The sequence below is a fragment of the Ammodytes marinus genome, assembly GCF_949987685.1.
Source record: "Ammodytes marinus genome assembly, chromosome: 1".
In the NCBI taxonomy this organism is placed as follows: Eukaryota; Metazoa; Chordata; class Actinopteri; order Uranoscopiformes; family Ammodytidae; genus Ammodytes; species Ammodytes marinus.
In genome coordinates, this window is record NC_137230.1 from 22,587,381 (window position 1) to 22,615,333 (window position 27,953).

Consider the following 27,953-nt stretch of genomic DNA (forward strand, 5'->3'; position numbering starts at 1 on the left):
GGGGGGGGGGGGCTCATCTGAAATGTGTTCTCTGAGGGGGTGATCACTCTCACACTTTGAAAACCCCTGCTATAAGGAACGTATTATATTTTACTTTGTAACAGTAGGCTTTACAGTAGCATATAAGCATCAAAATATAGACCAATTTACTATTAGGCCTTTACAGCTCCAAAAGTAGCCTAAAAGTAGATTCGTTTTTATAGAGTTGGCTAAATTATAATAGGGATAGGCTTATAATTTGATTATATGAGTAGGCTAGTAGCCTGATGCATTCATGTGTAGGCCACATCACTTAGGCTAGTAGGCCTAAACCTACATGTGGGTCAAGTTTAATACATGAGGCTACTTTATAGCCTACAGCTGGATATCTTTTGAATTTTCCCCTCTCTCAGAAACACCACTTCCATGGGTCCTTTGTCCGGCCTCCCGCCTTATAAACGTATTTTCTGCCTGACTTCAGCTGAGTAGGCTACAGTCTGCAGTGAGTGGTTCGCATCGCTCTCTAGCTGCCTCCCCTCATAGCCCCGCTCCGCTGAGCACCCCGCCACTCCCCCTCTCCCTCCGAAAACACTTTCGGGAAGAATAAAGTTTTTCTCCACACGGACCTGTGCTTAGCCAGTCTGAACTCGGAGCCAAACCGTGGCCTAGCTGGAAGAACGGCTCGACTATGTGGAGAAAAAAACGGTCACTTGGGGGATCCTTGGCTTGTCTCGCGCTTCTTGTGACGCTCACCGATGCTTTTCAATGTAAGTAGGCCTATGTAAGAAGGCATCTAGTTTCTTTGCGGTTAAGATGTTGATCCCTACGTGATGACGTAGAAAGGCTGTCATTCACAGTCTGATTTATTCCCAGTGCCCAAGTTTGAAAAGTAACTTTCAGCCTGGATGTGATCCCGTTTTCTTTTTTCTTTTCTTTTTTTTCATGACGTTTACCATGCGAGCTGCAAACAGAAAGTGTGAGGAGGTCATGACTCCTTTGTACGCCTTTCTGAAACTATGTTTGGTCAGCACGAGCTGCCTGTTACAACAACAGGGGTTATTTCGGGGAAATAACGGTTTCGCAATGACCCCCTTTTTTATCAGGCCGAATTCACAGAAGATTAGGCTATAGGCTACTAATTATTAGGTTGACCGAGATGCTGTCATCAGCCATCTGTCAGAATGAAACGGGGCTGAAAGTCCCGCTGGGATCAGCATGTGTTGTTATAATGCATGTGCCTGCCAGTTTGTAGCCTATTAATCACACGTTAGAGAATCAGTCAACCTACGCAGTAATAGGCTCGGTCTCACTGAAGGTGTAGGAAAAACAAAAAAACTACTTATGGACATCACCATGACACTTTGCCGGTTTATTCCAATCAAAAATGTGTTTTATGTTTTACTTTTTTTATGTTAAAAAAAACTAAAAATCTAAATATGCAATTTTTTTATATCAAAAGTACTATATAGGCTACAGGTCTTAAAAATGCATGTACGGCATGTTTTTTTGGACAATATGTGTCATCAATTTGACAATTCACAACATTATGAACAAATCCTTATGTAGCCTAATACACTTCAGAATACTGCTAAGAATCGTTATGAAAAGTAGCTTTGAATGTTGAATATGTGCTTTAGAAGTTGAGATATTTGAATATTGTAAAAAAAACATAATGCTGAGATAATGGCCTTAACATAAATATAGGGGAGAGTGGCCTAAGTTGTGCATTTTGAAAGTTGTGCCACCCCTTGTTTCTAGAAAACCTTGGAAGAAATTGGAAATGTGACCACATATTTAAGAAGAGCCATCCATTTGACTCATCCTGTAAAGAAGGGAGACACACGGAATAAGATATAAGCACATTTAAGCTAAAAAAAACTGTGTTTTGCCTTTCAAAGTAAAATTTCCATGATCAAGGTTTTTTGATTATTGTGTCTGAACAATTATAGACAAGTTTGAAAACATTTGACACATATTTTAGTGCTTTGGTATGCTACATTTTGAGTTTATACAGTTAGCACGATGTCAGCCCTAAATTGCTGTATCATGCTTATTATCCAAATTTCTGGGATTGGGGTGATTTGTGCCAAAGGGCCTGGGTGAGTTATAAGTAAGTAAGTAAGATGTATTTATAAAAGCACATTTATGACAGTTTGCACTGTCCAAAGTGCTGTACATAGTGCATTCAGTAGGTAAACAATGAAGGTAAAATAACAATAACCAAAATGAAAGACGTAAAGCCCATACATCCACATAAACACAGATAGTAGTGCAGAGGTAAGATAGTTAATGGGGAGGAAACACCAGGGTGTACATATGGGTTTTTGAGCCTTGATTTAAAGGCAGAAATGTAGGGGAATCACATTTGTCATGTGGCAGTTGGTTCCACAAGCACGGAGCAACTAGTGCAAAGTACATTTCTGAGAGTTGTGCCAGTGGCATGGCTGTATACGCTGGTCACCAAAAGAAAGTGATTGTCTACAGTAGCTCAGAAGAGAGTGACATCTCAATTCCACTTAACGACATCACTGATGAGAGTTCAGATGGACAGAAAGATGATGATGGTGACTTTGTCATTGTGGGCTTTGCAGGTAAAACCATTAGATCTGCTAGGCCTTGTTTAAGAAAATTGTCCTTCAATCTTTGTCAACTATTTACTTTAAATACACCTTAAATAAGTGATTGTCTAATGGATTTGTCTTACATTACAGTTTATGAGATATATATCAATGGCACAATTCACCCCATGGTATTCTCTCCAACCGCACAACTTACACCACACCGGGGGCAAGTTGTGCATCAAGACAACTTTTTTTCCGAAAGCTATATTTCTTCAACAGTTTATTCCAGATCCAAAGTTTTTATTGCCAGGGATGCACAACACCCTGAAATACGTATATGTACATATTTGAGTTGGAGACTTTACTGTCAAGGCCTTACTTTCACTTTGAGTGAAAAGTTGCACAACTTAGGCCACTCTCCCCTACATTGCGGACCGTTTTATATAGACAACTGGTATGAAATAAGACTAGTTATGGAAGAAAAATAGACAAAAATCTCAAAATGTACCTAGTGCTTGAAAAAAACGTGTTAGCTTGCCACATCTTGCTTGACAAATGAAGTAAATGTCCATAGTCCTCAGCCAGAGCGCAGCCTCACAGTTCCTGAGCAGGCACAAGAGGGCCAACTCATTGTTCGAAGAGAGCAAGAAGGGCAACCTGGAGAGGGAGTGCATCGAGGAGCTGTGCAACAAGGAGGAGGCCAGGGAGATCTTTGAGAACCAGCCAGAGACAGTAAGTGGAGCAGCCACACACCCCTTATCCTACCTGTTAGCATGGGGTTAGCAGTGTAGCCTGGTGCCAGACCTCTGAATCACCGAACCACATTTCTGATTTTAACAATTCAGCAACTGAAGAAATCCAATTTTCTCTTTACCAAATATATATTTAATTCAGTGCCATAAATTACACTTATTTTATATATTTGTCGTCTAAACATGTCATACTGTATATCAGACACCAGATTTGTAATACTTCATCTTCAAAACATTACCAGTAGGCCTATAACTTTGAAAAAAAAATGGAATGCAATGTTGAGTTATCTGGATGTTTCACACCCATTTTTGCCTTCATTTTCTTATTGTCAAAATCTCTTAAACAGTTTTTCTTTTGTTCTTTTTCAGGAATACTTCTACCCCAAATATGTTGGTGAGTTGGCAGAACCTCTTGTGTTTCTTACTATGTTTTGATATCAGTTTTGCTACCCTACCTGTTTCTGATCAAGAGCGTTGTTTGTCACAGCTTGTCTGGGTTCACACCGCGTCGGCATCAGCGACCAGAACTCGGATTCCACCATTCCGTCGGACCTGCGCACTTGTGTGAAGGGTGAGGCTCTTTAGAGTAGAAACAGTTTTTATTGTCAGTGAGTCTATGATTATAATAAAGTTTACCTTTCCATGGAACGTGTGTGTGTGTGTGTGTGTGCGTGTGTTGCCTGCAGAGATCAGTAACCAGTGCTCGCCGTTTCCGTGCTACAAGGAGGGTTCGGAGGGCTGTGTGGATGGCCAGGCCTCCTTCACATGTATGTGTAAACCCGGTTGGAAAGGTCCTCGCTGTGAGGAGGGTAAGTTCTGGTGACATCACTTGGGATTTAAAAGGTTTAAGTTCAGCTTTAAAAGACAAAAAAATAGGGACTCATATCTTCGCCTTGTGTCTCCAATCCTGTTTCAGTATTTCGTACTAAAAATCTGAATTAATTCAACTTTAAACTCTCAAATGTGACCTTTTGAAATGATTGAACTGGTTGCTGATAATGTCGTCTTATCATGTGTCCACCGGGCAGACATCGACGAGTGTTTGGATCCTGAATTTCCGGCGGGGTGTAACCAAAAGTGTCGCAACTTACGCGGCAGTTTCCACTGCATGTGTGAAGAGGGCTACTTGATCCGTGACAAAATCCACTGCGTGGGTAAGGCCTCATTCATTTCAGCTGCATTGACGTTTAATTCATTTCAAAAGACACAGATGTACATTTTTATGCAATTTCTGTGTGTGAATGAATGGCTTATACTAAGACATCCAGCTGTTTTACCGTCCCCATGGAAGAGGATTATATAGTGTCACTACGCAGCTGAGCAAACACATCGTTTCTACATGATGTATTATTTTTTTATCCATATGGTGGAACCATGTGCACTTCATAACAAAAAGAATCTGTCTTCCAGCTTTTGTCTTTGTCCCGAGCCATTTATTATTTCTAAAGTTGACCTGCGGTGACCTCTTATGTAACAGAATGTGAAAATGCTACTAACATCTGAAAAGATGGCCCACCCTTCTTCCTGTAAACAGTCTCATCTCTCTGTGAGCTGTTGGAACCTGCTTTTAGCTCGTAGATGCTTGGATCTGGGATCAGTCCTGTTTTGTGTGGGAAGTTCCCTCACTGTTTATCTTTGAGTCTGTTGAATGTTGGTTGAGTACAAAGTCTTCACAAACAGCAGACTATCGCGGTTTGCAAGTTTTTTTAATGTTCTGGGAAGCAGACCATACAGATGTTCATTGTACAGATCCCAAACTATGCATGAATCTTTTGTAAAGCAAACGATGGGAATCTGCTTTGTGATAGAGTTCCACTATTTTTTAAATGAAATAATTTTTTTCTTAGCTCACAAACAACCCTAGCATTTTCCCTGAGGCCAAAATGATATTTTTGAATTATTTATTTTTTGGGACAAATAGTGTTAAACCCAGATACTTTTTGACAGAGAACAGCAAATATTCACCGTTATGAAGCCAAAGCCTGGGAATTATTTCTTCTTCTTTATAAATGACTCAAGCAATTAGATGATTACTAAAACTGGTTGTTCAAACTTGTTTATGCACAGACTTGGCACACAAACCTTAAAATTATTCTTTGTTCCCAACATCAACAGTTTGCGTCATGCTTGTCAACCATGTTTCATTATTTTACAGCAAAATTTTTCACCAATGCAAAGATTTCTCAGTAGCAGACTCTTTCCTTAAACCCACCACCATGTAGGATGAGGTTTTTGGTTGAAGCTGCATTATTTTTTATATCTTCATTATTTTCATTATTTTTTATATCAGGACTCACTGTACATCTCCTTTGTTAAGCAAAAGCTTTTGCCAATTTTCACTCCTGAAATACTGTTTTCCAGATGTGGACGAATGCCGACTGTTTCCCCATATATGTGAAGAACCAGCTAAATGTGTTAACACGCCGGGCATGTATGAGTGTCGTTGCCCTGTGGGTTTCAAATATAACTTCACTTCCAAGATGTGTAATGGTGAGCCTTGAATGTATTGTTGTACAGTTTAAATGTGACAAAACTGTGTAAACTTTCTATGATGATGGTATGTTTAAACAGTCACCTTCCATTTAAAAGCATAGACAGTGAACCTGTTCCTTTACCCCCACCCCGCCCCTCTTGTTGTTGCAGATGTAGATGAGTGCGAGTGGAGCTCATGCCAGGGAACTTGTATAAACACAGTTGGCAGCTATGCGTGCCACTGCGATGGTCGTCAGGGTCTTCGGTTGTCGGAGGACGAGCGATCATGTGAAGAGATCCCTGTATGCGTAGAGCTGTATGATTACAAACACCCCGAGATGCTTTACCTAGGGGAGCAGTTTGCGGGCCTTCCTGTCATCTACCTGCGTTTTCGTCTGCCGGAGAACACAAAGTGAGGGTCTATTACACACACACACACACACACACACACACACACACACACACACACACACACACACACACTCACACACACACACACACACACACACACACACACACACACACACACACACACACACACACACACAAATGTGATGTTTTTATTTTCATAGGATCAAAAGTGTTCTGTGTGTTTTAGCCCATGTAGCGTACATAACATCTGCAATGCCCTATGGTACAACAATGTTTCAGAGCGAAAAAGTTCACCCTACCTTGACAATAGAAACTGTCAACCGTTTGACCCAAACGAAAAACATGATTTTCACTTTTACCTATCTCAAGCAAGTCCCAAAGCTCTGGAAATGTACTTTCATGCCATACTGAAATATATCAACGCCTGAAAAAACCCATCAACAAATAATTAAGAAAAATTAAATTAAAGTGGTGTGAATGATCAAGTGTCTTGCCCAAGGACACAACAACCATGACACAAGTGGCAGGAGGGGAATCGAACCATCAACCCTTTGATCACCGGCTGACCCACTCTACCACCTGAGCAGCAGTCGCCCCGACTTAATGGTCATGTCTACAGAGTTTGTAGTGATTGGACTAAGACTTTAGTAAGATTACTGTGTAAACTTATTTTTCTTCCTTTCTGTTTCTGGCTGTCAGGTTTGCTGCAGAGTTTGACTTCAGAACATTTGACCCGGAGGGAGTTGTGCTGTATGCCGAGTCCTCCCAGGACTCGTGGTTCATGTTGGGGCTGAGAGGCGGTCGCATCGAAGTCCAGTTCAAAAACCAGCACACATTCAAGGTCACCAGCGGAGGAAAAGCCATTAATGATGGACAGTGGCATGTGGTAAGAGATGCAGGCCAGTGATCTCATCAAATACAACTTGTTCCCCTATGGCTAACGATAAATGATACAATTTAACTGACAGGACAGTGGACTGTGGTAACCCTTTGCCCTGGTTCCGTGTTGAGTGACAATACAGTGAGAAAGAGTAAAACCATGAGACTCTGTGTCTGTGTGTAACACGCAGATCTCGGTGGATGAACTGGAGAGTAGCATTAGTGTGAAGATCAGCAAGGAAGCTGTGATGAGCATCAACAGCCCTGACAGTCTCTTTACGCCAGTCAATGGCAAATTGGAGACCAAGGTCTATATCGCTGGTCTGCCTAACCGCACTGAGAGCATCATCAAACCTGTAAGTAGCTCATCTGAAACCATGCATATACAGTCATGCCCAAAATTATTCAGACCCCTGGAAAATTTTGACTTACACTTACTTTTATTAAACCAGCAAGTTTTTTCTTGATTGGAAATTACACAGGCTTCTCACAGAAGATAATAAGACGATGTACAAGAGGCATCATTGTGGGAAAAAAAATTCAGCTTTTATTTACATTTGAACAAAAAGTGGCATGTCCAAAATTATTCATACCCTTCTCAATAATCAATAGAAAAGCCCTTATTGGCTATTACTGGCCAGCTTTTTCCATGTCTCCACTGGTATTTTTGCCCTTTCATCTTTAACAATGCTCCTCTTTCAGGTTGGAAGGTCTCTCACTGCCATCACCCTGATCTTTAGCTCCCTCCACAGATTCTGGATTGGAGTCAAGTGAGGACTCTGGCTGGGCCACTGTAAAACGTTAATGTGTTTGTCCGCTAACCATTTCTTCACCACTCTTGCTTTGTCTTTTGGGTTGTTGTCCTGCTGAAATGTCCACTGGTCCCCAAGCCCAAGGCCAAGTGTCTCTGCCAACTGCCTGATGTTGTTGTTGAGAATCTTGATGTATTGCTCTTTTTTCATGGTGCCATTTACTGTGATTAGGTTCCCTGGTCCATTGGCTGAAAAACACCCCCAAAGCATCGGGGTTCCCGCCACCATGTTTGACAGTGGGGATGGTGTTCTTAGGGTTGAAGGCTACGCCTTTTTTATACCAAATGAAGGATACATCATTGTGGCTAAACAATTAAATTTAGTTTCATCTGACCATAAAACAGAAGACCAGAAGTCGTCTTCTTTGTCCAGATAAGCATTTGCAAAGTCGAAGAGGGCTTTTGTGTGCCTTATCTGGAGAAGTGGCATCCTCCTTGTTCTGCGTCCAAGGAACCCAGCAGTGTGCAGTGTCCGTTAGATTGTCACCTCTCTCACTATCCTCCTGGCCAGTACAGGTGTAACTTTTGGCTTCCGACCACATCCTCAGAGATTTCCCTCCATGCGGAATTTCTTGTATTTTTTTAATAATACGACAACGACCCAAAACACAAAGCAAAAGTGGTGAAGAAATGGTTAGCGGACAAACACATTAACGTTTTACAGTGGCCCAGCCAGAGTCCTGACTTGAATTCAATTGAGAATCTGTGGAGGGAGCTAAAGATCAGGGTGATGGCAAGGAGACCCTCCAACCTGAAAGAGTTCAAGCTCATTGCTAAAGATGAATGGGCAAAAATACCAGTGGAGACATACAAAAAGCTGGTCAGCAATCATAGGAAGCGTTTGATTGCTGTAATAGCCAATAAAGGCTTTTTCTATTGATTATTGAGAAGGGTATGAATAATTTTGACATGCCACTTTTTGTTCAAATGTAAATAAAAGCTGAAAAACAAAATGGTTTTCGCAATGATGCCTCTTGTACATCGTCTTAATATCTTCTGAGAGAAGCCTGTGTAATTTCCATTTAAGAAAAACTTGCTGGTTGAATAAATGTAAGTTAAAGTAAAAATTTGTCAGGGGTATGAATAATTTTGGCTTGACTGTACATTGAGTCACCAAGCAAACATGGTGTTTTTTTCTCCCCATGACCACATCTGTATCAGATTCACCTAAATAACTGTGAAATGAAAATATAGGACTTACATTGGACCTGCAAGCCAATCCATTGTACTCAGAGTTTGTGTGTCCATCCATTAGATCAACCCTCGACTTGACGGCTGCATCCGGGGCTGGAACCTGATGAACCAGGGGGCATCTGGGGTAAAGGAGGTCATCCACGAGAAGACGAGTAAACATTGCTTTGTGTTTGTGGAACGAGGGTCTTTCTTCCCTGGGAAAGGACTGGCACAATTCAACATTGACTACAGTGAGTAAGTTAAGTTATTCTGCATTTGACCCATCACAAATATTTAGGGAGCACTGAGCATTGGGAAAAAAAGTTGCAGGTTCATAGAAATCTACACAGAAAGGCCCCAGTTGGTCCTGGTTGGTTGTCGTGCTAAACCCTATTTCAAGTTGTAATATAAACCTGCTGTGTACAGAGAAGACATTTATATATATATATGTCGCTTGCACTGTAGCTATTGCACCCATTTATGTTCAGTATAGTCCATATCATTCAAGTGTTTAGTAAAAACGTAGAACCACGGGATCCTTCATTTCAGGTACAAACTTGGAAATGGCAAAATGGCAATTTCCAACTTGACAAAGGAAATATATTTGTGTTCCCCTATGTGTCACAAGGTGATTCTGGGAGCTGGGATCTGGATATAGAGATGAATATACGTCCGTCCAGAAGCACAGGTGTCCTGTTTGCTCTTGTCTACAAGGACACGGTCCCCCTGTCATTCGCTGTGGTGACGCAGGGAGAAGACGAGGCTGTGAGTTCATAAACACTTCTTGTTGGAAATAAGCACACCTCTATCTCTGCATGTCTTTCACACATAATACAAGCACAGATGCACACGATTTAACTTTGCCACGTTATCGCCCCTTCATGCTCCAGAACCTGCAAGTGTTCTTGGGCGGTGTCCGCGTTGCAACGCTGCACACAATCATGTTGTGTTACCCCGACCGGCTGACAGTGCAGCTGAAAGTGACTCCCACAGAAATCCAGATCTTAGCCAACTCCTCCACCGTTACCTACATGGAGCCTAATGCCCTGCGGGAGGCGCTGAAGCACCTTAATACCACCATGCAGAACCCCATCAGAACATATATTGGTGGGATACCAGGTTAGTTTAAGTCCTCACTAAAGGTAAAAAAAAATATCTCTTTGTAAGGACCTTAATAATATGGTCACCGTGAAAGGGCCAACATGGCTTCCCTGGACATTATCATTTCAGCAGGTGTTCATCTTTTCATAAGATTTGTTTTTCTCAGAGATCCCCGAATGCAGGACATTAAGTTCAAAGCAAACCCAAAATGGAACAGAAGCAGTTCGAGCAAAATGCTAACGTCAACATGTACACCATCATCACATCTTAGTTTAGCGTGTTAGCATTGGCTGATTGGCACTAAACACAAAAGTACAGCTTATACTTTTGACCAGATGATGGCACTACATTAAAGGTTAAGGGATATCAAAGTTTTCACATTTCATTCTTAGGGGGATGTAAATGTCTATACCAAATGTCCTGCCAATCCATTCAATAGTTTTTCACTTATTTCACACAAATCTCGCCCTGGCGCTTAAGGAAAGCCTGGGAAACACCTAAGTCAGCAGGAGTAATTTTGTAGGTTTTGGGATATTTCTGTCATTAGCTTCTTTTCCCTCCCTCTGCACAAATACCACAGACAGATTTTTCGTTAAATGTAAGACGGGGTGACCATATTTACAACCGCCCCTAATTATTGTCATTCTGGCTGACTGCCCTCCTCACTCTCTTTCTTTCATTTCAGACGATGTCCCGTTACCTGCTACCCCTGTGACGGCCTTTTACTATGGCTGCATGGAGGTCACTATCAACAGCCAGCAACTGGACTTTGATGAAGCTCTCAGTAAACACAACAGCATCAAGTCCCATTCCTGTCCTCCTCTGTTTGCCCCTGAGAGTCAACCTGATGAAACACAGCTCAACAGGAAGTGACCTTATGAACAAGAGTTTCACATTAAAAGGCCCTCACATTAGGCAGCATCCCACAGCGCCCACTTCTCAGGATATCATGGAAAGAAGATATAGGAGAGAAGGGAGAAAGAAGTGACAGGAAGAGGAGATAGCGTTAGACGGTTATAGTCATTTTTGTCGACTTTCCCCTGATGGGTTCATTTTAAGCTTTGTCTTATGCTTTTCATACATCAATATTGTTCTTGAACTAGGAGCATTGTTTTTATTTTATTTTTATTTTAGTGAGGCCCAACGACAGCTGGCAAGCCAAGGAGCTTGTCGGAAGCTGGATGACTGGATTGTGTAGTTGTAGCATTGTGTTGCAATGAATTAAATGCTTTCCAAGAAACTGTTGAAAAAGAGCTGAGCTCTGTAGCACGCGTGTTTTGAGCAATATATGTGCTTTGTTGCTTGTGTAGCAAAACAAACAAATGGTCACTGTTGACCAGGCTTTCAGGCCACCTGCGTTGCAAAGAATACAGAACTGAGTGTCCAATTGTGTTGCATTGTCTCCGTCCATAACTGGAGCTCTGCCTTCATGAGTTGTTTGGCATTGGTTAAGTAAGGTTCATTATTTCATCATTCCCAGATCCCATCGTGGTAGTTGCCAGATGTATTCATCTCTCATTAAAGCTGGTTTTGCAAGAACTACAACTTGTGTTGTCTTGTTTAGAAAAACTCACAAGCCATGTTTAATCGATAACTTCAATTTAGTTTTTCATTGTTGTTTGTTTGTTTTTTCATAAAAGTTGGTCAAAGCAACCTTGCCCAATGGTATTGAATCTCAACATCGTCATAAGTCCTTCATATATATAAATAATATATACGTATAACAATTATTTATAAAACACAGTTCGACCTAGGTTTTCCTTCAACATCAACAACAAGTGATTTCTCTTTAATTGAGAGTTTTTTTTCTGTTTATATTTATCAAATTACTACAACTATGTTGGTAAAACCTTTTGTTAGCTTCATCACCATGCATTTTTTGAGATCTCTTATTTTGATTAATTTATTAAAAAAAACTCAATGTATAATAATACTGCAACCTTTCAGGCATATGACACATATCTTATGATTTGGTAACTGTGTAATAAGGAGAAAAAAACTGCCATGCTGCTATCATCATTTATGGTAAAACAGTGTTTCATAAAACAGTTCAGTTCAGAGCGTGACATGCTAACCTAATGGCCTACATACAGAAATAGTAATACAGAGGAGGAGAAAGTTAAACACAAAGATTTCCTGACACACAAGATTCAGGAAAAATAAAACAGAAAGATAAAATACTTGGAAAATAAAGGTATGGGTAAAAAAATGTATTACCCTGAAATTTAGTTTTACTGAAGTGCCCCTGAAAGTGACCTTAATTCACCAAAATGTAAGGACAGTAGTGTCCCATTAGGGAGCCCCTTGGCCTATACAATATAACGAATGGTAGCTCATAGGGCTTAGATCACACTGAAGGGACACCTGCCCACTCAACTGCCCCTTGTGTGACCATCAGGCAAGTGTAGAAGTCCCCTGAGCCAACATGATTATACACTGCTTCGAAATACACACACACAACAGAACAGAGGTGGTTGGCCCCTTTTGAGTAAAATTAGCCTACACATTTTCTGCATTTTTATCCCATGCATGCCAGAGGCTGTAAGTAATATTGCCATTACCAGTATGATATTGGGTGGCAAGGTATGCACACACACACACGCACACGCACACGCACAGAATGAGGGTAGGGAGGGAGGGATGAGGGAGAGGTGCCTGCATCGTTACAAACTCCTGCCTGCACTTTTCAGAGCTACTCCCCCCTACTGAAGCAGCAGAGGCGTGCAGTCTTTATCTCCGCAGAGTGGGGGACTCGGTCCGGGCTCAACACGAGCGATCAAGGGTCAAACATATCAAAGTACCGACTGCAATGGGAGAAGAGCTGAACCACAGAGGAAAGAGGACGGACGCTTAATTTGCTTAATTGTGAAGGATATGCGTGAGGAGCGCGCGATACTCAAACCAAACATAAAAAACGTTTGACGGGCAGCGGTTGGAAGTACCTGAATACCTGCAGTAAAAAAAATCCTCGCACCAACGTTAGTTAGCCTCGACTCGGTGCATTGACATTGAGAGAGAGAGCGGTGGTAGAAAGACTGTACAAGACGGGACAAGAGAAAGTTTCTGAAGCTTGGCGCAGACACAGCGGTGAAACAATGCGGTGGACCCCGACAAAGTCCCTTTCATCGGCAGCACTGCTAATCCTGCTGGCTGTCCGCTGGTCCGACAGCAGTAAGTAAACACTTGCATGCTAGGTGGCTAGCTAGCTCGCTCAGTCCCCTTTGACATTTGTGTTGTGGAGGCTGATGATGATACTTGGCATTAACGGTGCTTTCAGTGGATGTTTCGCAACCCTTTTCTCAAATGTTTTCGTTTTCAAAATATTGCTCAACTCCAGTGTTGTTTGACCTTCTCTTGCAGGGTAAAATCCTACATAAGTATATTGATGGGGTGTATTGCTTTTCTCTACTATTTATTTGTTTGTAGTTTCATTATCTCCCCAAGAGGCGAACCAGTTTCTGAGCAGACAAAGGAGAGCGAATCAAGTTTTCGAGGAGACGAAGCAAGGGCACTTGGAGAGGGAGTGTGTGGAGGAAAGGTGCACCAAAGAGGAGGCCAGAGAAGTGTTTGAAAATGACCCGGAGACGGTGAGTGTATGATGCATTATGGCAGCAGTCCATACCACCACTATAGTTGAGAGTTTTTGAGTCAAGGTTGCACGGAAGCCCCCTAAAACACAACCACAACACCACACCTTTTTCGCCATAGAGACACTGCAGTGAAGTCTAAACTACACTTATTCAATCAAACAACAAATTACCAGTTGCACTCACATGGCCCCACGGACCCAAACCTTTAGTTGTCAGAAAACATAAAGCTGCAAAGTCGGTTGTTTACTTCATGTTCACAGAGGCTTGATGGTGATAATGTGTCACTCACTCGACTAATGATTCATAGTCTGGGCTGCTGGTGTTCATGCTCCAATAAGTCCACATCATCGATTGCTGTCAGTGCATACAATAATAATGCCATGTCAAGAACTTTTCTGTCTGTTTCTGTCACAGACATTGAGTCATCATGACTAAGCTTTAGTTTGTCATATGTGTTTCAGTGAAGATACTGCTATCCCCTACACTCCCCTTCATACATACACACACGCACACACACACACACACACACTTGTCTACTTTTTGGCTTGACTATATTCAATGATTAACTGAAATTTGGCCCAATCCACTGGAGGTTTCTGCTTGGTTTAGGTTGCTGCCAAATCTGAAAGAAAAAAAACACCTGGATATCTTCTATCCACCTCTCACGCCTACTCTTTACATTTCCCTTTCCAGAAAATTCATGTGAGTGATGTAAACAAACTCACCTCTGATTCTATTAGGGAATTAAACATGTACCACAATGCACCATAATGCACCATAATGCCTCACTACTAATCTGTACATGCTCCCCGATGTTTACCAACAATCTAAATCCATTTACTGCAGATTAGTTTGTGTTCATTAGCGTTTTGCGTCCATGTGAATACATAAGCCTATTGCATATGCATTGCACGTTCTGGATATACAACCTCCAGAGTCTCAGATATAAATAAGTACTGTGTCAGAAGACGTGGAACATGGGCTATCAGGCCAAGTGTGTGTTCATCCATCAGCTTTAAAATGCAGACTTGACATCTGTGCATGATGTGTTACAAGTGTCGGCATGTGTGAATGTTACTCTGAAGGATAAGTAACAGCGTGGGGCAAATTGTAGTGCAAACTCATGCATAGAACCCTTTTTTAAATGTTAGCTGTCAAGAAATATCAGCAACAAGTATTTCCCGACATTTTTGTTGTTGCTTTGGCTCCTTGGAACTGTAAGTGAGAAATTCAGGTGAAGTTTGAACTGTGTGCGTTTTTGTTAGCGTCGGGGTGGTGATGATGATGTGCTCTTCAACAACGGCTCTTACTCCTTGGAGTTTTGCCGTCACGAATTGTAGCGTAGAGGGAGTGAATGAGGCAATCGATGACTCAGAGATTACTTGTGCGATAAGCCAAGTGCAGGGACGTTGTGGAAGCTGAAGGGAAGGAGGATTATAGCCAAGTTGAGCAGGGTTCACAGGAAAAAAGGTGAAGTCAGATGATGTCCCTTCAGGTCCAGTTTAAATCAGCCGGGCGGACGCCCATCACCGGAAGAACAGAGTTTTTGTGCCTGTAGTTTTTGTGCCATGTCGTGCCACAAAGCTGCAGTCTCATTCATAGCTGCATTATTCATTTAGAATGTGCCTGTCTCTGACTCTGCATTTTCCTTCTGCTGCAGCTTTCTGGCTCTGCAGAGAGAGAAAGAGAGTGAGTGGGGTGTTTCTGGATACTCACACCATCACACAAAGTTACTGCTCTCTCACTTGTTACGTGACCTTTCATTTGGGACATAGCCCAAAAAATAAAGGTGTCACTCACAACTGACTAATAACTAAGTTAGGGTAAAGTTTATTATTAGGCCCACATCTAGATCTAGGACCACAATGCATCTTAACTACATTTGACTGACAGTCACTTTGCAAGTCATCTGTCGCATCAAATCAGGAGCAAGTGTAGTATGTTCCCAGCTTGAGCTGATTTTTATCTGATTGCTGATTCTTACTAGAGACTTTAAGACCTGCATCTTAAGCATGCAGTAATGCACATAATGCTGCAATCCCTAGGCATCTGTGCCTGCCCATGCCACCTTCTCCATCTGTGTAGGTCTCCCCACATTTTCGACCTACATATGGAGAAGCACTGCAACAAGGAGGCGGGAGGGATGCTACTTCTACTATTAGGAATGCAGAGAATTCTCAGGAAGCCTTTGGCAAAGGGCCGCACCCAGAGAGAGCACACTCAGATCACAGAAAAGTCATACTGTAATCTCTTTATCTGGATACTAAACACACCGACACACACTCAGAGGCAGATGTCCAGATTAATGATTGTTTATGAGTTTGAGCACAGAGGTCAGGTATGAAAAGAAACCAACATCCTCTATTCTGTCAAGTATTAATGCCCCCCCCCCCTAGTATTTTAAGCATTTATTTAGATTAACTTGCTCTGTCAAGGTTTTTAGTTTATACAATTACCTAACTTTATCCCTTTCTCCTTCCATCTCTTCCCCGCCTGATTTAGGACTACTTCTATCCCAAATATTTAGGTAAGTTATCATTCTGACTAAAACTCTTCTGTTCCATCTATAACGGTTTGCTTCACTGATTATAACTTTGATTTCTGTGTCTGTTTAGTCTGTATGGAGAAGTTTGGAGATGCTGAAAAGAAGAAACAGGATCTGATCACATGTGTCCACAGTAAGTTTCATGCCCTCTTACCCATCTACTGGCTTCATTTCAAAACTGTGGAAGGTTGACAGATAAAACTTTCTCATTATTTTTTTACAAACTGACTTTTTCTCAGCCTTCCTTTCTGTCTTTCTTCTCACTGTGCTGTGTTAACTTACTACACCCAGAGTGTTGTAGTGTGTGTGCTGGGCTGCACTGCAGTATCACTGCTCTGCATCACACTGTCTCTAGGTTAAAAAGCAAAAAGCATTAAGGATGATTAAAAGGTGGCTATTTGTCTCTTTGGCTATTTGGCAGCTCCAGGTCACTTTTGGCAGTGTGTGACACACTTAAATGATTGTGTGACTTTTAAGGCAGCATGAGTGGGCTCTATATGGATGAGCCCAGGTATCTATATGAGTAATAATGCAGCACTTTGCTACGGTGATGCCGGTCATTGGTGAATGAGTGACACACCCCTTCAGTCGTCATATACTCACTCTCTGCGTGTCTGCACCAACGTCTTGGTGATTGGCCTCAGCGGAGGAGTGACGTGGGAGAATGGTCTGACGTGAGTGGAGCACGAGATTTCTGCTGCATCAGGATACAGGAGAGAGGGAGCGAGCCGGCTTGGTTCCTATTGGCTGATGGACCTCGTGGGGGGTTTCCATGACTCAGCTGCAGCATTGTGGCACGGCAGCTCTTTTTTTAATGTATTCTTTAGCACGCCATCTCTCTCTCTCTCTCTCTCTCTCTCTCTCTCTCTCTCACCTCTTATCTCCTCCTTTAACTCATGCTGCAAATCACTGCCCATCTCCTTCCTGGCTCAGTGCACGCTATTGGAATGTCGTACGCCACTATCAAAGCAGATGATGATTTTCCAATAATTCAATTTATGAAATATTACGGACAGGCAATGTTATAAAACTCATGGCATGATATGGAAAGATATGAGTCTTGGCTTTATATTTGCACATACCAAAAGCTGATTGAATTGTTAGAAGAGCAGACAGAGGTTATTCTCCCACTGCCGCCAGTTTCTGTTCCCTTAGGCTGCAGTTTGCAGAAAAATGAAAACACACATTTTCTCATTGCATATATTGATGTGACAAGAATTGTTAGTTGCTCTGGAAACAGTACAAATTGTCCCTGTGGAAGCCAACAGAGTGTGCTATAGTTAATGTAATCACATGTGCTTTTAAAGGACATATATGATTTTAATTGGAGTAAACAAATTAGGCTAAAGCATTGACCTTTGCATCTTAGAGACCCCAACGTTTGAGTAACATTGAGTTTCTGTCTGTTTGGTCTGATTCCTTTAAAGGTGGAGTCAGCCATTCTGGAGAATGGTTGTTTTAAAATAATTTTTAAATGTAAATAATATGTCCTCATTCGCATGAGAACATATTTACTGCATTTTCCAGAATCATTGACTCCACCTTTAATGGCTGCCCCTTAGAAGTAGAACTGCAATGTAAAGATGTCTGTTATTTTTCCATTCTAATACCTTTCTAAAATGTATTTTGATACTATTTTCACTACTGTGCAACACCGTTTGCAATCATCAAAAAAGATTATATATTATGAATGATTATGATAAGGGGCCGTTATTTTCATATCAAATTAGATGATTGATATATCTTTAAGATAATATTAAACCTGTTAATTCACCTGAGATGTATTTTTTTAGTGTTGTGGCAGCTCACACAACCCAGTTCCAGATCCTGTTGTAAATATTCATTGGCAATCGCAATTTGTCTCTAAATCTTAATATCCTCACAGCTGGATCATGTAGTTGATACTGATTTTGATTTGCTACATTATGCCACTCCGATGTTTAGTTTAGATTTATTGTCTGCTGTCAGTGTAGAAATCACAACGATCTTGAATAAGAGGTGGGAAGTTTTTATACAGAGTTGATGTTAAACTTATTGTGAAGTTGTGCCTTTGTGTTATATCCCTCCTTTCCCCCCTCATGTTCTTCACACACTGTCTTCTTCTCTCTCTGCGCTCCAGTTAACATGCCCAGACTTGTCGAGCAGTCCAAGTCCTCTGCTAGGAAAGGGAAACTGCATGGGGAGAGAAAATAATTACACGTGTGCTCGCTTACACAAGCTCAGAGTGAAAGAGTGGCCTTAAGTGAAATAGAACAAACAAGAAATGAACAGAGTGTAACATTTCCATTGATCTTGTTTTTTTAGGGAGCTAGAGGACAGGTATGCTGGGAAGGATGGAATTAGGTCATCTCCGACAGAAGAGCTTAGCCAGCATTAGGCTATTTATATTGAACTCCTGATATGCAGAACATACGCGATGCCCTTCCTGGTGTCCAGTATAGAATTACACTCACTGTTTGCTTCCGGTTTATACAGCCTTCATTTCAAAGCAATATACTATATAATACTCTGTATGTCTGTGTGTGTCTGTCTTTGTTTTTAGATATTCCAGACCAGTGCTCTCCATCTCCCTGCAATGCCAGAGGTACGGTGCGCTGCGAGGACAAAAAGGGCGACTTCCTATGTCACTGTTTCACAGGCTGGACCGCAGCCCGATGTGAGAAAGGTACGGTCATCACTATGGAGAGATAGAGAGAGGTTATGGTTGGACACTGTCTGCTGGAGCTCAGCAGAGGTTGAATTTCTTTTCGCACCGTCATTCAGTGTCATATCCAGCATCTGCTGATGGATGACCTTGCCTCTGACAGCCAACTCCTGTCCCATCCACTGATAGAAAGATCTGGCTTCCCATCACTCTCATTCATCATTTACAGTATTTGTTTAATGTTGTTTTCATTGTTTCTCATCACTTCAGTGCGAACAGTGTTTTTTTATTTTGACCTCGCAGAATTCTACTGTTTCTCTTTTATCTTACAATTGCAACAGTTCTTGTTGACACACCTCTTTAATATCCAACTGCTGCTGCTACTTCTATTGTTATTAATGATGTGTGAATTGTGTCAGGTCAATATAAACTGCATGTACGGGAATCGGTGTGTCTCTTTAGAGGTCAAAGCTAGTTACTGTGTACAGATATGAGGGGAGGCTTTTCATCTACTCTGAAAAACGTGACTGCGTTAGACCAGGGATTCCACTTTCAGAATGTCGCCAAGTGTATAAGCAGGAACTGGAAAAGCACACCTAATATGTACACACACACACACACACACACAGTGAGGGAGAGGGAAGCATGTTTCTCTGATTTATGGCACAGACACCATTCTACACATTTCCACTGTGACTCATCCTGCCACCTTACTGTGAGAGGAAACCAAAGCAGATTCAGTTTGACTCGGACTGAGCCTTTTCCACTTGACGACCACACTCCTCCTAAACACTCAGCTGCAACACTCGGCCACAATGACACAGTTTGTCAGTTATGTGTGAGGCGTTTAACAAAGTATTAATGCAAAGGATATTTAAGTGAGCTTTTCTAATTGTAACAAACATGGCTGTGTGCTTCTATTCAGAATATTAGAATTGCGACTTTCAAAATCGGTCAAATGCAACCTGATCCTGAATTACTGTGGGAAATCTCGACACCAGCCGAACAGGCTTCTGCTGTACACAGCCCATGATGAAGTTTTTCCTGCATCCTGTTTGCAGATGTCGACGAGTGCAGCAAGAAAAATGGAGGGTGTGACCACGAGTGCAACAACACTATGGGCAGTTACCGCTGCTCCTGTCACCAAGGCTACATGTTGGTAGGACGCCACATGTGTAACGGTAAGCCACAAACCATGGTTGCACATCATCTTACAGCTGGAATCAGGTCAATTTAGCACAGAAACACTTTGTTTGACTCAGTCTGCATTTTAATTTTTTTTTTTAATATATTTGAATGTGAGAGTCTTTGTGATTGAGGCACTTATAGCCAATGGTTTCTGTCATGTGACATAATTAACATTGCAAGTCATAAATTAGATAAAAAAAACACTTCAACCTCACAGTCTTTTTGCCATTTCCAACATTACAAACTCTGTTTAAACCCACAAAAGTTTATTTAAAGTTGTAGCGTTCCACAGATAAGATAAATAACATTGTGATAAGAGTTAGTTATAATTGAATTTAATAGCGCATCCTCTAAATAATATTTATTGCAATGTAAGTATGACAGCAGATACTGTGTGTATTGTGTTAACCAGCATCTATTGACCTAATTTAGACACTGACTTGGGGTTAATGTATTCTTTTTTCTGACGCTAATGAGCAAAGGTACAAATAACCTCCTCAGTTTGTGTCCTTCCAGCTGAGGACTTGTAAATTCTTCTTGGTACTGTTGAATGTCCACCACACTTCAAGCTGTTACAGCTAACCACATTTCGTGTCTTTCAGATGTGGACGAGTGTGAGGACCCAGGTGTGTGTGGGACAGCGCGCTGCGAGAATAACGAGGGCAGCTACGATTGCTTGTGTGACTTTGGCTACGTCTACGACAATGAAACCAAGAGCTGTGTTGGTAAGTGTGTATACCCACGCAATAAAAGAAAGAGAGACACAAACACACACACACACACACACACGCATAGAAACACACACACATAGTTAATTGAGAACTGACTGAGGGGCAGCTTCAGCCCCAGCAGGGCTTGATGCAGCTGTGTTGTGGGGTCGGGAAAGGAATGCAAAGACATTTTGAGAAATTCTCAATAAGTAGGTAACAGGTCACCGTTGTCCAATCTGCCTCTATTTTAGAGTTAAACTACCAAAAATGAGCCATGTGATACAACTTTGCCTACATAATGTGATGCCAGATGGTATTTTTATTTCAAATTCGGTCATGACAGAAATAGTTGTCAAGGACCAGAATGTTGCCTTGCTATTTAATAAGATAACATGATACGATAATAAACCACAGCATCAGGTCTGTTGGTAAAAAAAGACTATAAGATAAGAATTCACAGATTCAAACCAAAGTCATTATTCCCTTGTGTGCCCTGTTTTGCTCCATAGTGGAAACCAGACTTTTCCTAACCTCAGTGTGCCTCCCCTGGGAATGAACATTTATTGTAGCCAACCTTCTCATGGCCATGTAAGGTTGGACATGGAGGGGAGGAGATACCACCCAGTCAGATACCACTTGACTCAAGTGTTGTTGTGCATTCTCTGATATGTTGACGCTGAAAAGACATCTGATAGTTATTTATTTCATGCTTGTGCAACTGGGGGGATGCTGGAAAGTTCATGTTTAGCTAATTCCTCCACTGATGGGACCCTGCTCACTTCTCTCTAATTCTTTGTAACCCCTTTATACCCCTCTCATGCCTTTCGTCTCTCCCTCTCTTTATCTCTTCAACCTGCTCTGTCACTGGTCAGATGTGGATGAGTGTCAGGCTGGTGTGTGTGCAGAAGAGTGTCTGAACACTCCAGGGAGTTTCCGCTGCTTCTGTGATGGTCGTCAGGGCATGAAGCTGGGCCAGGACCTCAGGAGCTGTAAGGTGAAATACAGCGACTGTACCAAATATGTGAATAGGCTGTTTTTAAACGGTCATCTTTCGACTTGTTTGAATAATGATTTTAAAAAGTACATTCATGATCTTTGAAACTATCACTCAAATGAGTCAAGTCACATCTTAATACATCAATGCAGAATGCTTTATCTCCAGCTAGTTTTCTGTCTGTTTTTACAGCCTTTGACTCCCTGTATGTCGCCGTCTCTCAAGAGGAACTCTCGGTCCCTCTACCTGGGCCGCATGTTCAGCGGTGTGCCGGTTGTGAGGCTACGTTTCCGCAGAAGGATTCAGACTGGGTGAGTTAGTTATGTTTAAATCAAGCCCCAACCACAGCGAGTTCTACCAGCATCCAATGCAGAAGTGACAACAATTGTAGTTCACAGAGTGGCCACTAAGGGCAGGTTTCAGAACAGAGCAATTTCTCATTGACTCCCATGTTAAATATGCCGTTTTCACAGCATTATAAAACCTATTTAAGGTGTGGTACAAAAAACATTCTTGTCTGTATGTTTAGGTCATATCTCCATGACAACACTGAGGGGGGTGATTATTTTTTTGTAGCAGGCTAGTTTTTATTCTATTGGAGGTTAAAATGTATGAATAATTAGGGGCGCGGTCTCTTGAGTAACAGCTAGCTGCCCGTTGGCCCTCACTTATCCTCGGAGGTATACGTCAGCTAGATGGGCACATCGATGCCCTTTTTCGGTATGAGGAAATGAGGCGGAGTAAAAATCTGACAAGATGGCGACGCGCATATGCCAATACGATTGGATGCAGTTGGAATAACTGAGGTCAGCCCGAATGCTACATCCATTTTATATACTATCTGTTTTTTAAATACCTAATATCCTTGTCTTTTCACAAAAAGGACCACCCCATCTACTGTACATTTATACGTCAGTGACAGTAAGTTTAAAGAGGGATGAACAATTAATTAAAATTCTTTATTTCGGGAACAATATTAAATCTTTTTTTAGACCTGTTTAAGAGATGTTAGGTATTACTATGGCAACTGACTATTCCAGTGCTGCATTGGAATTTCATTGAACTCAAAACATGCTGCAAAAAGTATTGCATGTTTCTTTTATACAGTACATTACAAGATAAAATAATAGTTTTTACAAGAAATGAACTTCCAGATGACCTTTTTCCGTGGAATTTTATTGTAATACACTGTCAAAATGCAATGTCAAATGTAATTGTGGTTTTAAACTTTGGGCTTTCATCAGATCCTTCTTTAAATTCTTGTTCATATGTTTTTAATGGCTGTGCTTGTGTTGATACAGCAGGCTGAACAGTTCTCAAATCTGTAAATCAATCCCAGAGAACGAATTTCATGTCTGAAAGGGAAAAGTATTTTTTACCATACATAGTCACGTTTCAAGTTGTTCTTGCAAATTCGAAAATAAAGAAAAAAAAATATATTAGCTGGGAAAATGCCATCTACTGTTCGACTGCCAAGTGGACAGCAGATAAAAAAACTAGTTTGCTTACTAGAGGAAATAGTTTCTTTGGTAATGTCTATTTCAGTCCCTTCTGTTTTCTTTTTCTTACATTTCATGTTTACTCTCAATCATCTTTGTCATAATAAATAAATGTTTTCAAATCCACACTCCCCCCTGCTCTCCACTTCGCAGTTTTTCAGCAGAGTTTGACTTCCGCACCTACGACCCAGAGGGGGTGATCTTCTTTGCTGGAGGTCACCTAAACAGCTCCTGGATCGTGCTGGCAATGCATCATGGGAAGCTGGAGCTGCAGCTGAAGTACGGCGCAGTCAGCAGGGTCACCAGCAGCGGACCCGTCGTTAATGACGGACAGTGGAGAAAGGTTGGAACTTGAACAGTAACATGTCTACTGACACTTAACCTATATCAACCAATCGAAAGCTCCTTGAACGTTTCATTTTCTTCTCAGATCTCGGTGGAGGAGCAGGGGCGGAGTCTAGTGATTAAGATTGACAGGGAAGCTGTCATGAAGATTGCAGTGAATGGAGATCTGTTTACGCTAAAGAAGGGCATGCATGAACTCAACCTTACCGTGGGAGGAGTGCCTTTCAGAGAGGACGGCCTTGTAAATCAGGTGTGTGTTCTTATGTGCTTGTGTGCTTTCTGTACCAAACAGAGATGTTGTTTTACATATTCCTTGCGATTATTTCATAGGTGAACCCCCGTATGGACGGCTGTATGAAGGAGTGGAGGTGGCTGACTGGTGAAGATACGTCCATACAAGAAACCGTTCGGTCCAACGACAACATGCAGTGCTTCAGCACTGAGAATCCTGGAGCATACTACCCCGGCACAGGCTTTGCTCTCTTCAACATCAGCTATGGTGTGTGTGGGTGTTTAGCATAGCACGGCTGGGTCTTTCATAGATTCATTCATTAGAGGGGCGCGGCGCACGCTGCGACCCTGCAGTTACACTATCTCCTGTCTTGGAGAGGTGTGTACTGAAAGGCAAATTTCATTGTGCTGTAACGGTGCATATGACAATAAATAAATCTGACTTCATCTGACTTCTGACTTCATAGCTGAGCTTAATTGCTTCTTCCTGAAGTAGTTAGTCAATGTTTAATTTGTTTGGATGAAGGTCAGTTGGCGATGACACAATCATCTCTTGTCAACAGTCTCAACTTAGTTTGTCGATAAAACTCATGACCCGCTGTTTTCTCATCAATTCAGAAACACAGAACCTGAGCGTCCAGTTGACCCTGCGTCCAACATCTGCCATCGGAGTGCTGTTTGCCCTCGTTCACCAGGACACAGTCCCCCTCTCCATCGCCCTGGCCGACTATCATCCCAACACTGATGAATGGCGAGATGTAAGAGAACTACAAATCACAACCTGTGTTTTTCCGTATAATTTGCATGTGTGACCTCAAACTGACCTTTCCTGTGGCTGTTCAGTTTATTGTGGTATCTGTAGGTGATGTCATCATTGCCAGCTCACCTGCTCCGCTGTGTGACGGAGAGAGTCATGAAATTCAGGTGACGATCTCAGGCAACCAAACACTGCTGCTGGTGGACGGCCAGCCTGGACGTAGTAAAGACACCGAAATTCCTACTGACATCCTGTCACAGTCCAGCACCTTTATAGGAGGCCTCCCTGGTGAGGACACTTCTCTCTTTTCAGTAATTCTTTTTAACAGACAAATTGTTGGTTTCTATTTGTGCATTTAACTCCAGTAAAGAAACGTATTGTGGTCAAGAACATGTACAGAGACAAAACAGATATTTTATACATGTAAGAATTTTTAGACTGCAAAGATATCTATGAGCTGATCTTTTGATTTACCTTCATATGAGGCTTCTCTGACAAACAACGTCAGACACAGTATCTTTCATTCTGGTACAATCTCCAAAACATCCAACAAATGTCAACAAAACATTATCTAACCCAGTGAATGATAAGAAGAGGTCGTCATGTCAAATTCCTGACATTTTTGGGTGACTCACTTTGTTTTTCTTGGATTATTATCCAGAGTTGTCATGTCTGCAGTGACTGGCAGCTGAGTGAATAATTCAGGCTCACAGCCAATAACAGCCACCAACATTCCCCAAACTAGAGAAAAAAGATAATCAGGAATTTTCAACACCTTCAATGAGAATTTTCATGTATGGTTGAGTCTCAGTCAAAGTGTTGGTCAATGTGTTTGCTGAATATGCCATAATGACAGATTCAATACACTGAGTAATACTGTTTTACTCATGGTTTGGTCACAGTGATGGCTCCTCCACAGTCCTTCTTGTAATCCATTACATTTGACATGTTTTCTCCCCCTCAGATGTTCCTCTGGTGTCCACACTAGTGTCGGCGTCCTACAGCGGCTGTATGGAGGTCAGTGTTAACGGACAGCCTCTGGACTTGGACCAGGCCATCCACAAACACAACGACATCCGCTCACACTCCTGCCCCCTGCTGGACTCTCTGCAGTGACCAGCGCTTCAGTCAAAAACTGATCCACAAACAGTTTCATTGAGTCAAATGGGGATGATTTCCAAAAGTATTTATAAAAGCTTTGACCAGTAGGGGAGATGTTTTTAAATTGGAATGTAAAAAAAATTAAAATAAAAAATGGACTAGGTATTGTGGTGCAGCTGGAGCCTTAGCCCGGGATCACCCCGTCCTTTTACTGTGATGGCACTGCTGCCTAGAGGAGTTTGCAGTATTCTCAGTATTCTATGAGCAACATCTGTACTAGGCTAACTATATGGGAACAAATGCTGAACAACATTGCCTCAAAAACTGCCCATGTATCACAGCCTTGTAAGCCCACAAGAACACACAGGGTCTTATCTAGTCCAATGTCAAATGGTTCGCCTTGGGTCAAGCCTACTACGCCTGGCATCCTGTGCTTCAATGCAGATCTGACTGGAACTCTGTAGGCAGAGTGACTCTTGTTCTGCTGATAGAGCTTTGGTCCTGTCGCTTACATCCAAGGCCCACGTTCACAGAGCTTGCATTAATGAAGTGCTAAAGTTCAATTCAATTAAACGAGGACTAGATAAATAGTCCTACGTCAACTACCCTACTCAGAAAAGATTTGTGCTCAGTCTCAGATCTTGTTTGGTGAATAATGGCTTAGGGGTTGATTTGGGAGTAAATCAATCCTATTTGCACCAAACAAGCTGAATCCCCATCTTCACCACAGCAGGCAGGTGTGGTATTAGGCACAAGTTTGTTTGTGTAGAAAACCTTGCACATTGTTGCAGATAGACCTGGACTGCATTTGGAGCCTCTTTCTTTGATATCCTCTCAAACTAAAGCAGCACTCCATGTCTGCCTGCAACCTTTAAACAAAAAAACAACCATGTGCCTCCAAAGAACAACCCATCCAAACTTAAACAACAGCTTTCCCTCCAAACAGGTGAATCGTTTCACAAAGGTGCAGTACTGTAACTCAAAAACAGAGCTTGTGCTTCTCCTGATAAATATTTGCACTGGTTGCAGTTAATACAGGATGCATTCCCATCTGTGCATTTTGGAGTATAACGGTCTGGTTCTCAATAATCAATAATCAATCACTAACTTTGTCACAGAGGCCCCTTCGTTCCCTCAGAATCACCCACTCACAGTTAAAACCTGCCATGTAGCAATCTGAGGATAAAAGATGAGTCACAGAAGCACAGGGAGACAGGAAGGGGCCCCCTCCATGAAGGAGGGCAAGTGAGCACTGCATCAAACGCACCACACAAGCTACTGAGAGTAAAAAGAGTGCGCTGAAACATACTGACTATGTAAATAATGTGACTGTACAATGCTTTATAGAAGACAGAAAACAAACACTACCTTATGCTCTCCGAGGTTTTCTGCACATTTTAAGTTGATCCAAATTTGAAAACGGTTATGAGTCTCTCAACTTTGTATGCTTCCTGGAAAAAGATGTTTGTGCGACAAATACGCAATTATTTTTCTCAAAATGGGAATTGGGAGACCGTGAAAGCGATAGCCAAGGATCAAAGTATCGTAAAGCTTTTAAGGACTCTGTTTTTTTTTTATTTGTTTTGATAGGTGCTGAGCAAATGATAACAACACAAACAACGAATGTCAGTATTGTGACTGAAAATGCCAAATAGGGGCTCCAGTGTTATTTTACTTCCCTCTGTAATGCATCATTTTGTAGTTTTCTGATGAATGAATGCCAGAATATAGTGCTTGACAAGTTCTTGTTTTGACATTTTTATCATGTGTTGTACATTGAACTTTTGTTTTTATTTTTCACTTCTAACTGCCAGTATGTGTACAATGCTGAGAGAAGTCTGCCTTTTGAGTTTTGTCTTCCGTCATCATTGAAAATCCTATTTAAGAACAAAAATAAAAGCAGTTGTATGAACATCACAGAGTAAAATTGTATTTTCAAAAAAAGAAATGTGTTTTTTGGTGTGGATATGTTACAGATACACTTTGCATGTCCTGCTCCATATGTGACAATTGGTTAACGTACTAAACTCAAGGTTTAATGTCTCACCTTTTCTGATACTTCTCTTTGACTATCTCCATTGTTAGCCAATAGAACATGCTCAGGTGTAGCATGACAAGTACAAAACTAGCTTTTATAATTGATTTGCTGACAAATGCTGGAAAATACCACATCATATTTTGTAAATGTAACAATCGTGATCAGTGCGTACCACTGTGAAATACATTGCGTGTGAAGCGACCGCTTCATA

The 27,953-nt window shown here is 41.6% G+C and overlaps 2 protein-coding genes across 2 annotated transcripts; both read left to right on the forward strand.

Annotated features, from left to right (window-relative positions):
• Positions 1–581: 581 nt before the first annotated feature.
• On the forward strand, positions 582–11,604 carry pros1 (protein S). The gene is made up of 14 exons (XM_080030218.1): positions 582–746; positions 3,115–3,272; positions 3,662–3,686; positions 3,780–3,863; positions 3,979–4,101; positions 4,321–4,446; positions 5,654–5,782; positions 5,936–6,176; positions 6,836–7,022; positions 7,207–7,371; positions 9,082–9,250; positions 9,628–9,764; positions 9,890–10,118; positions 10,786–11,604. The coding sequence occupies exons 1-14, from the start codon at positions 668–670 to the stop codon at positions 10,971–10,973; spliced, it is 2,040 nt and encodes a 679-aa protein (XP_079886344.1). The 5' UTR covers positions 582–667; the 3' UTR covers positions 10,974–11,604.
• Positions 11,605–12,819: 1,215 nt separating this feature from the next.
• gas6 (growth arrest-specific 6) lies at positions 12,820–27,616 on the forward strand. Its single transcript, XM_080030231.1, has 15 exons — positions 12,820–13,271; positions 13,527–13,687; positions 16,193–16,217; positions 16,306–16,368; positions 18,778–18,900; positions 19,941–20,060; positions 20,670–20,792; positions 21,650–21,771; positions 21,964–22,082; positions 23,424–23,613; positions 23,701–23,865; positions 23,946–24,114; positions 24,465–24,604; positions 24,690–24,891; positions 25,568–27,616. The coding sequence occupies exons 1-15, from the start codon at positions 13,196–13,198 to the stop codon at positions 25,717–25,719; spliced, it is 1,950 nt and encodes a 649-aa protein (XP_079886357.1). The 5' UTR covers positions 12,820–13,195; the 3' UTR covers positions 25,720–27,616.
• The last annotated feature ends 337 nt before the right edge of the window (positions 27,617–27,953 follow it).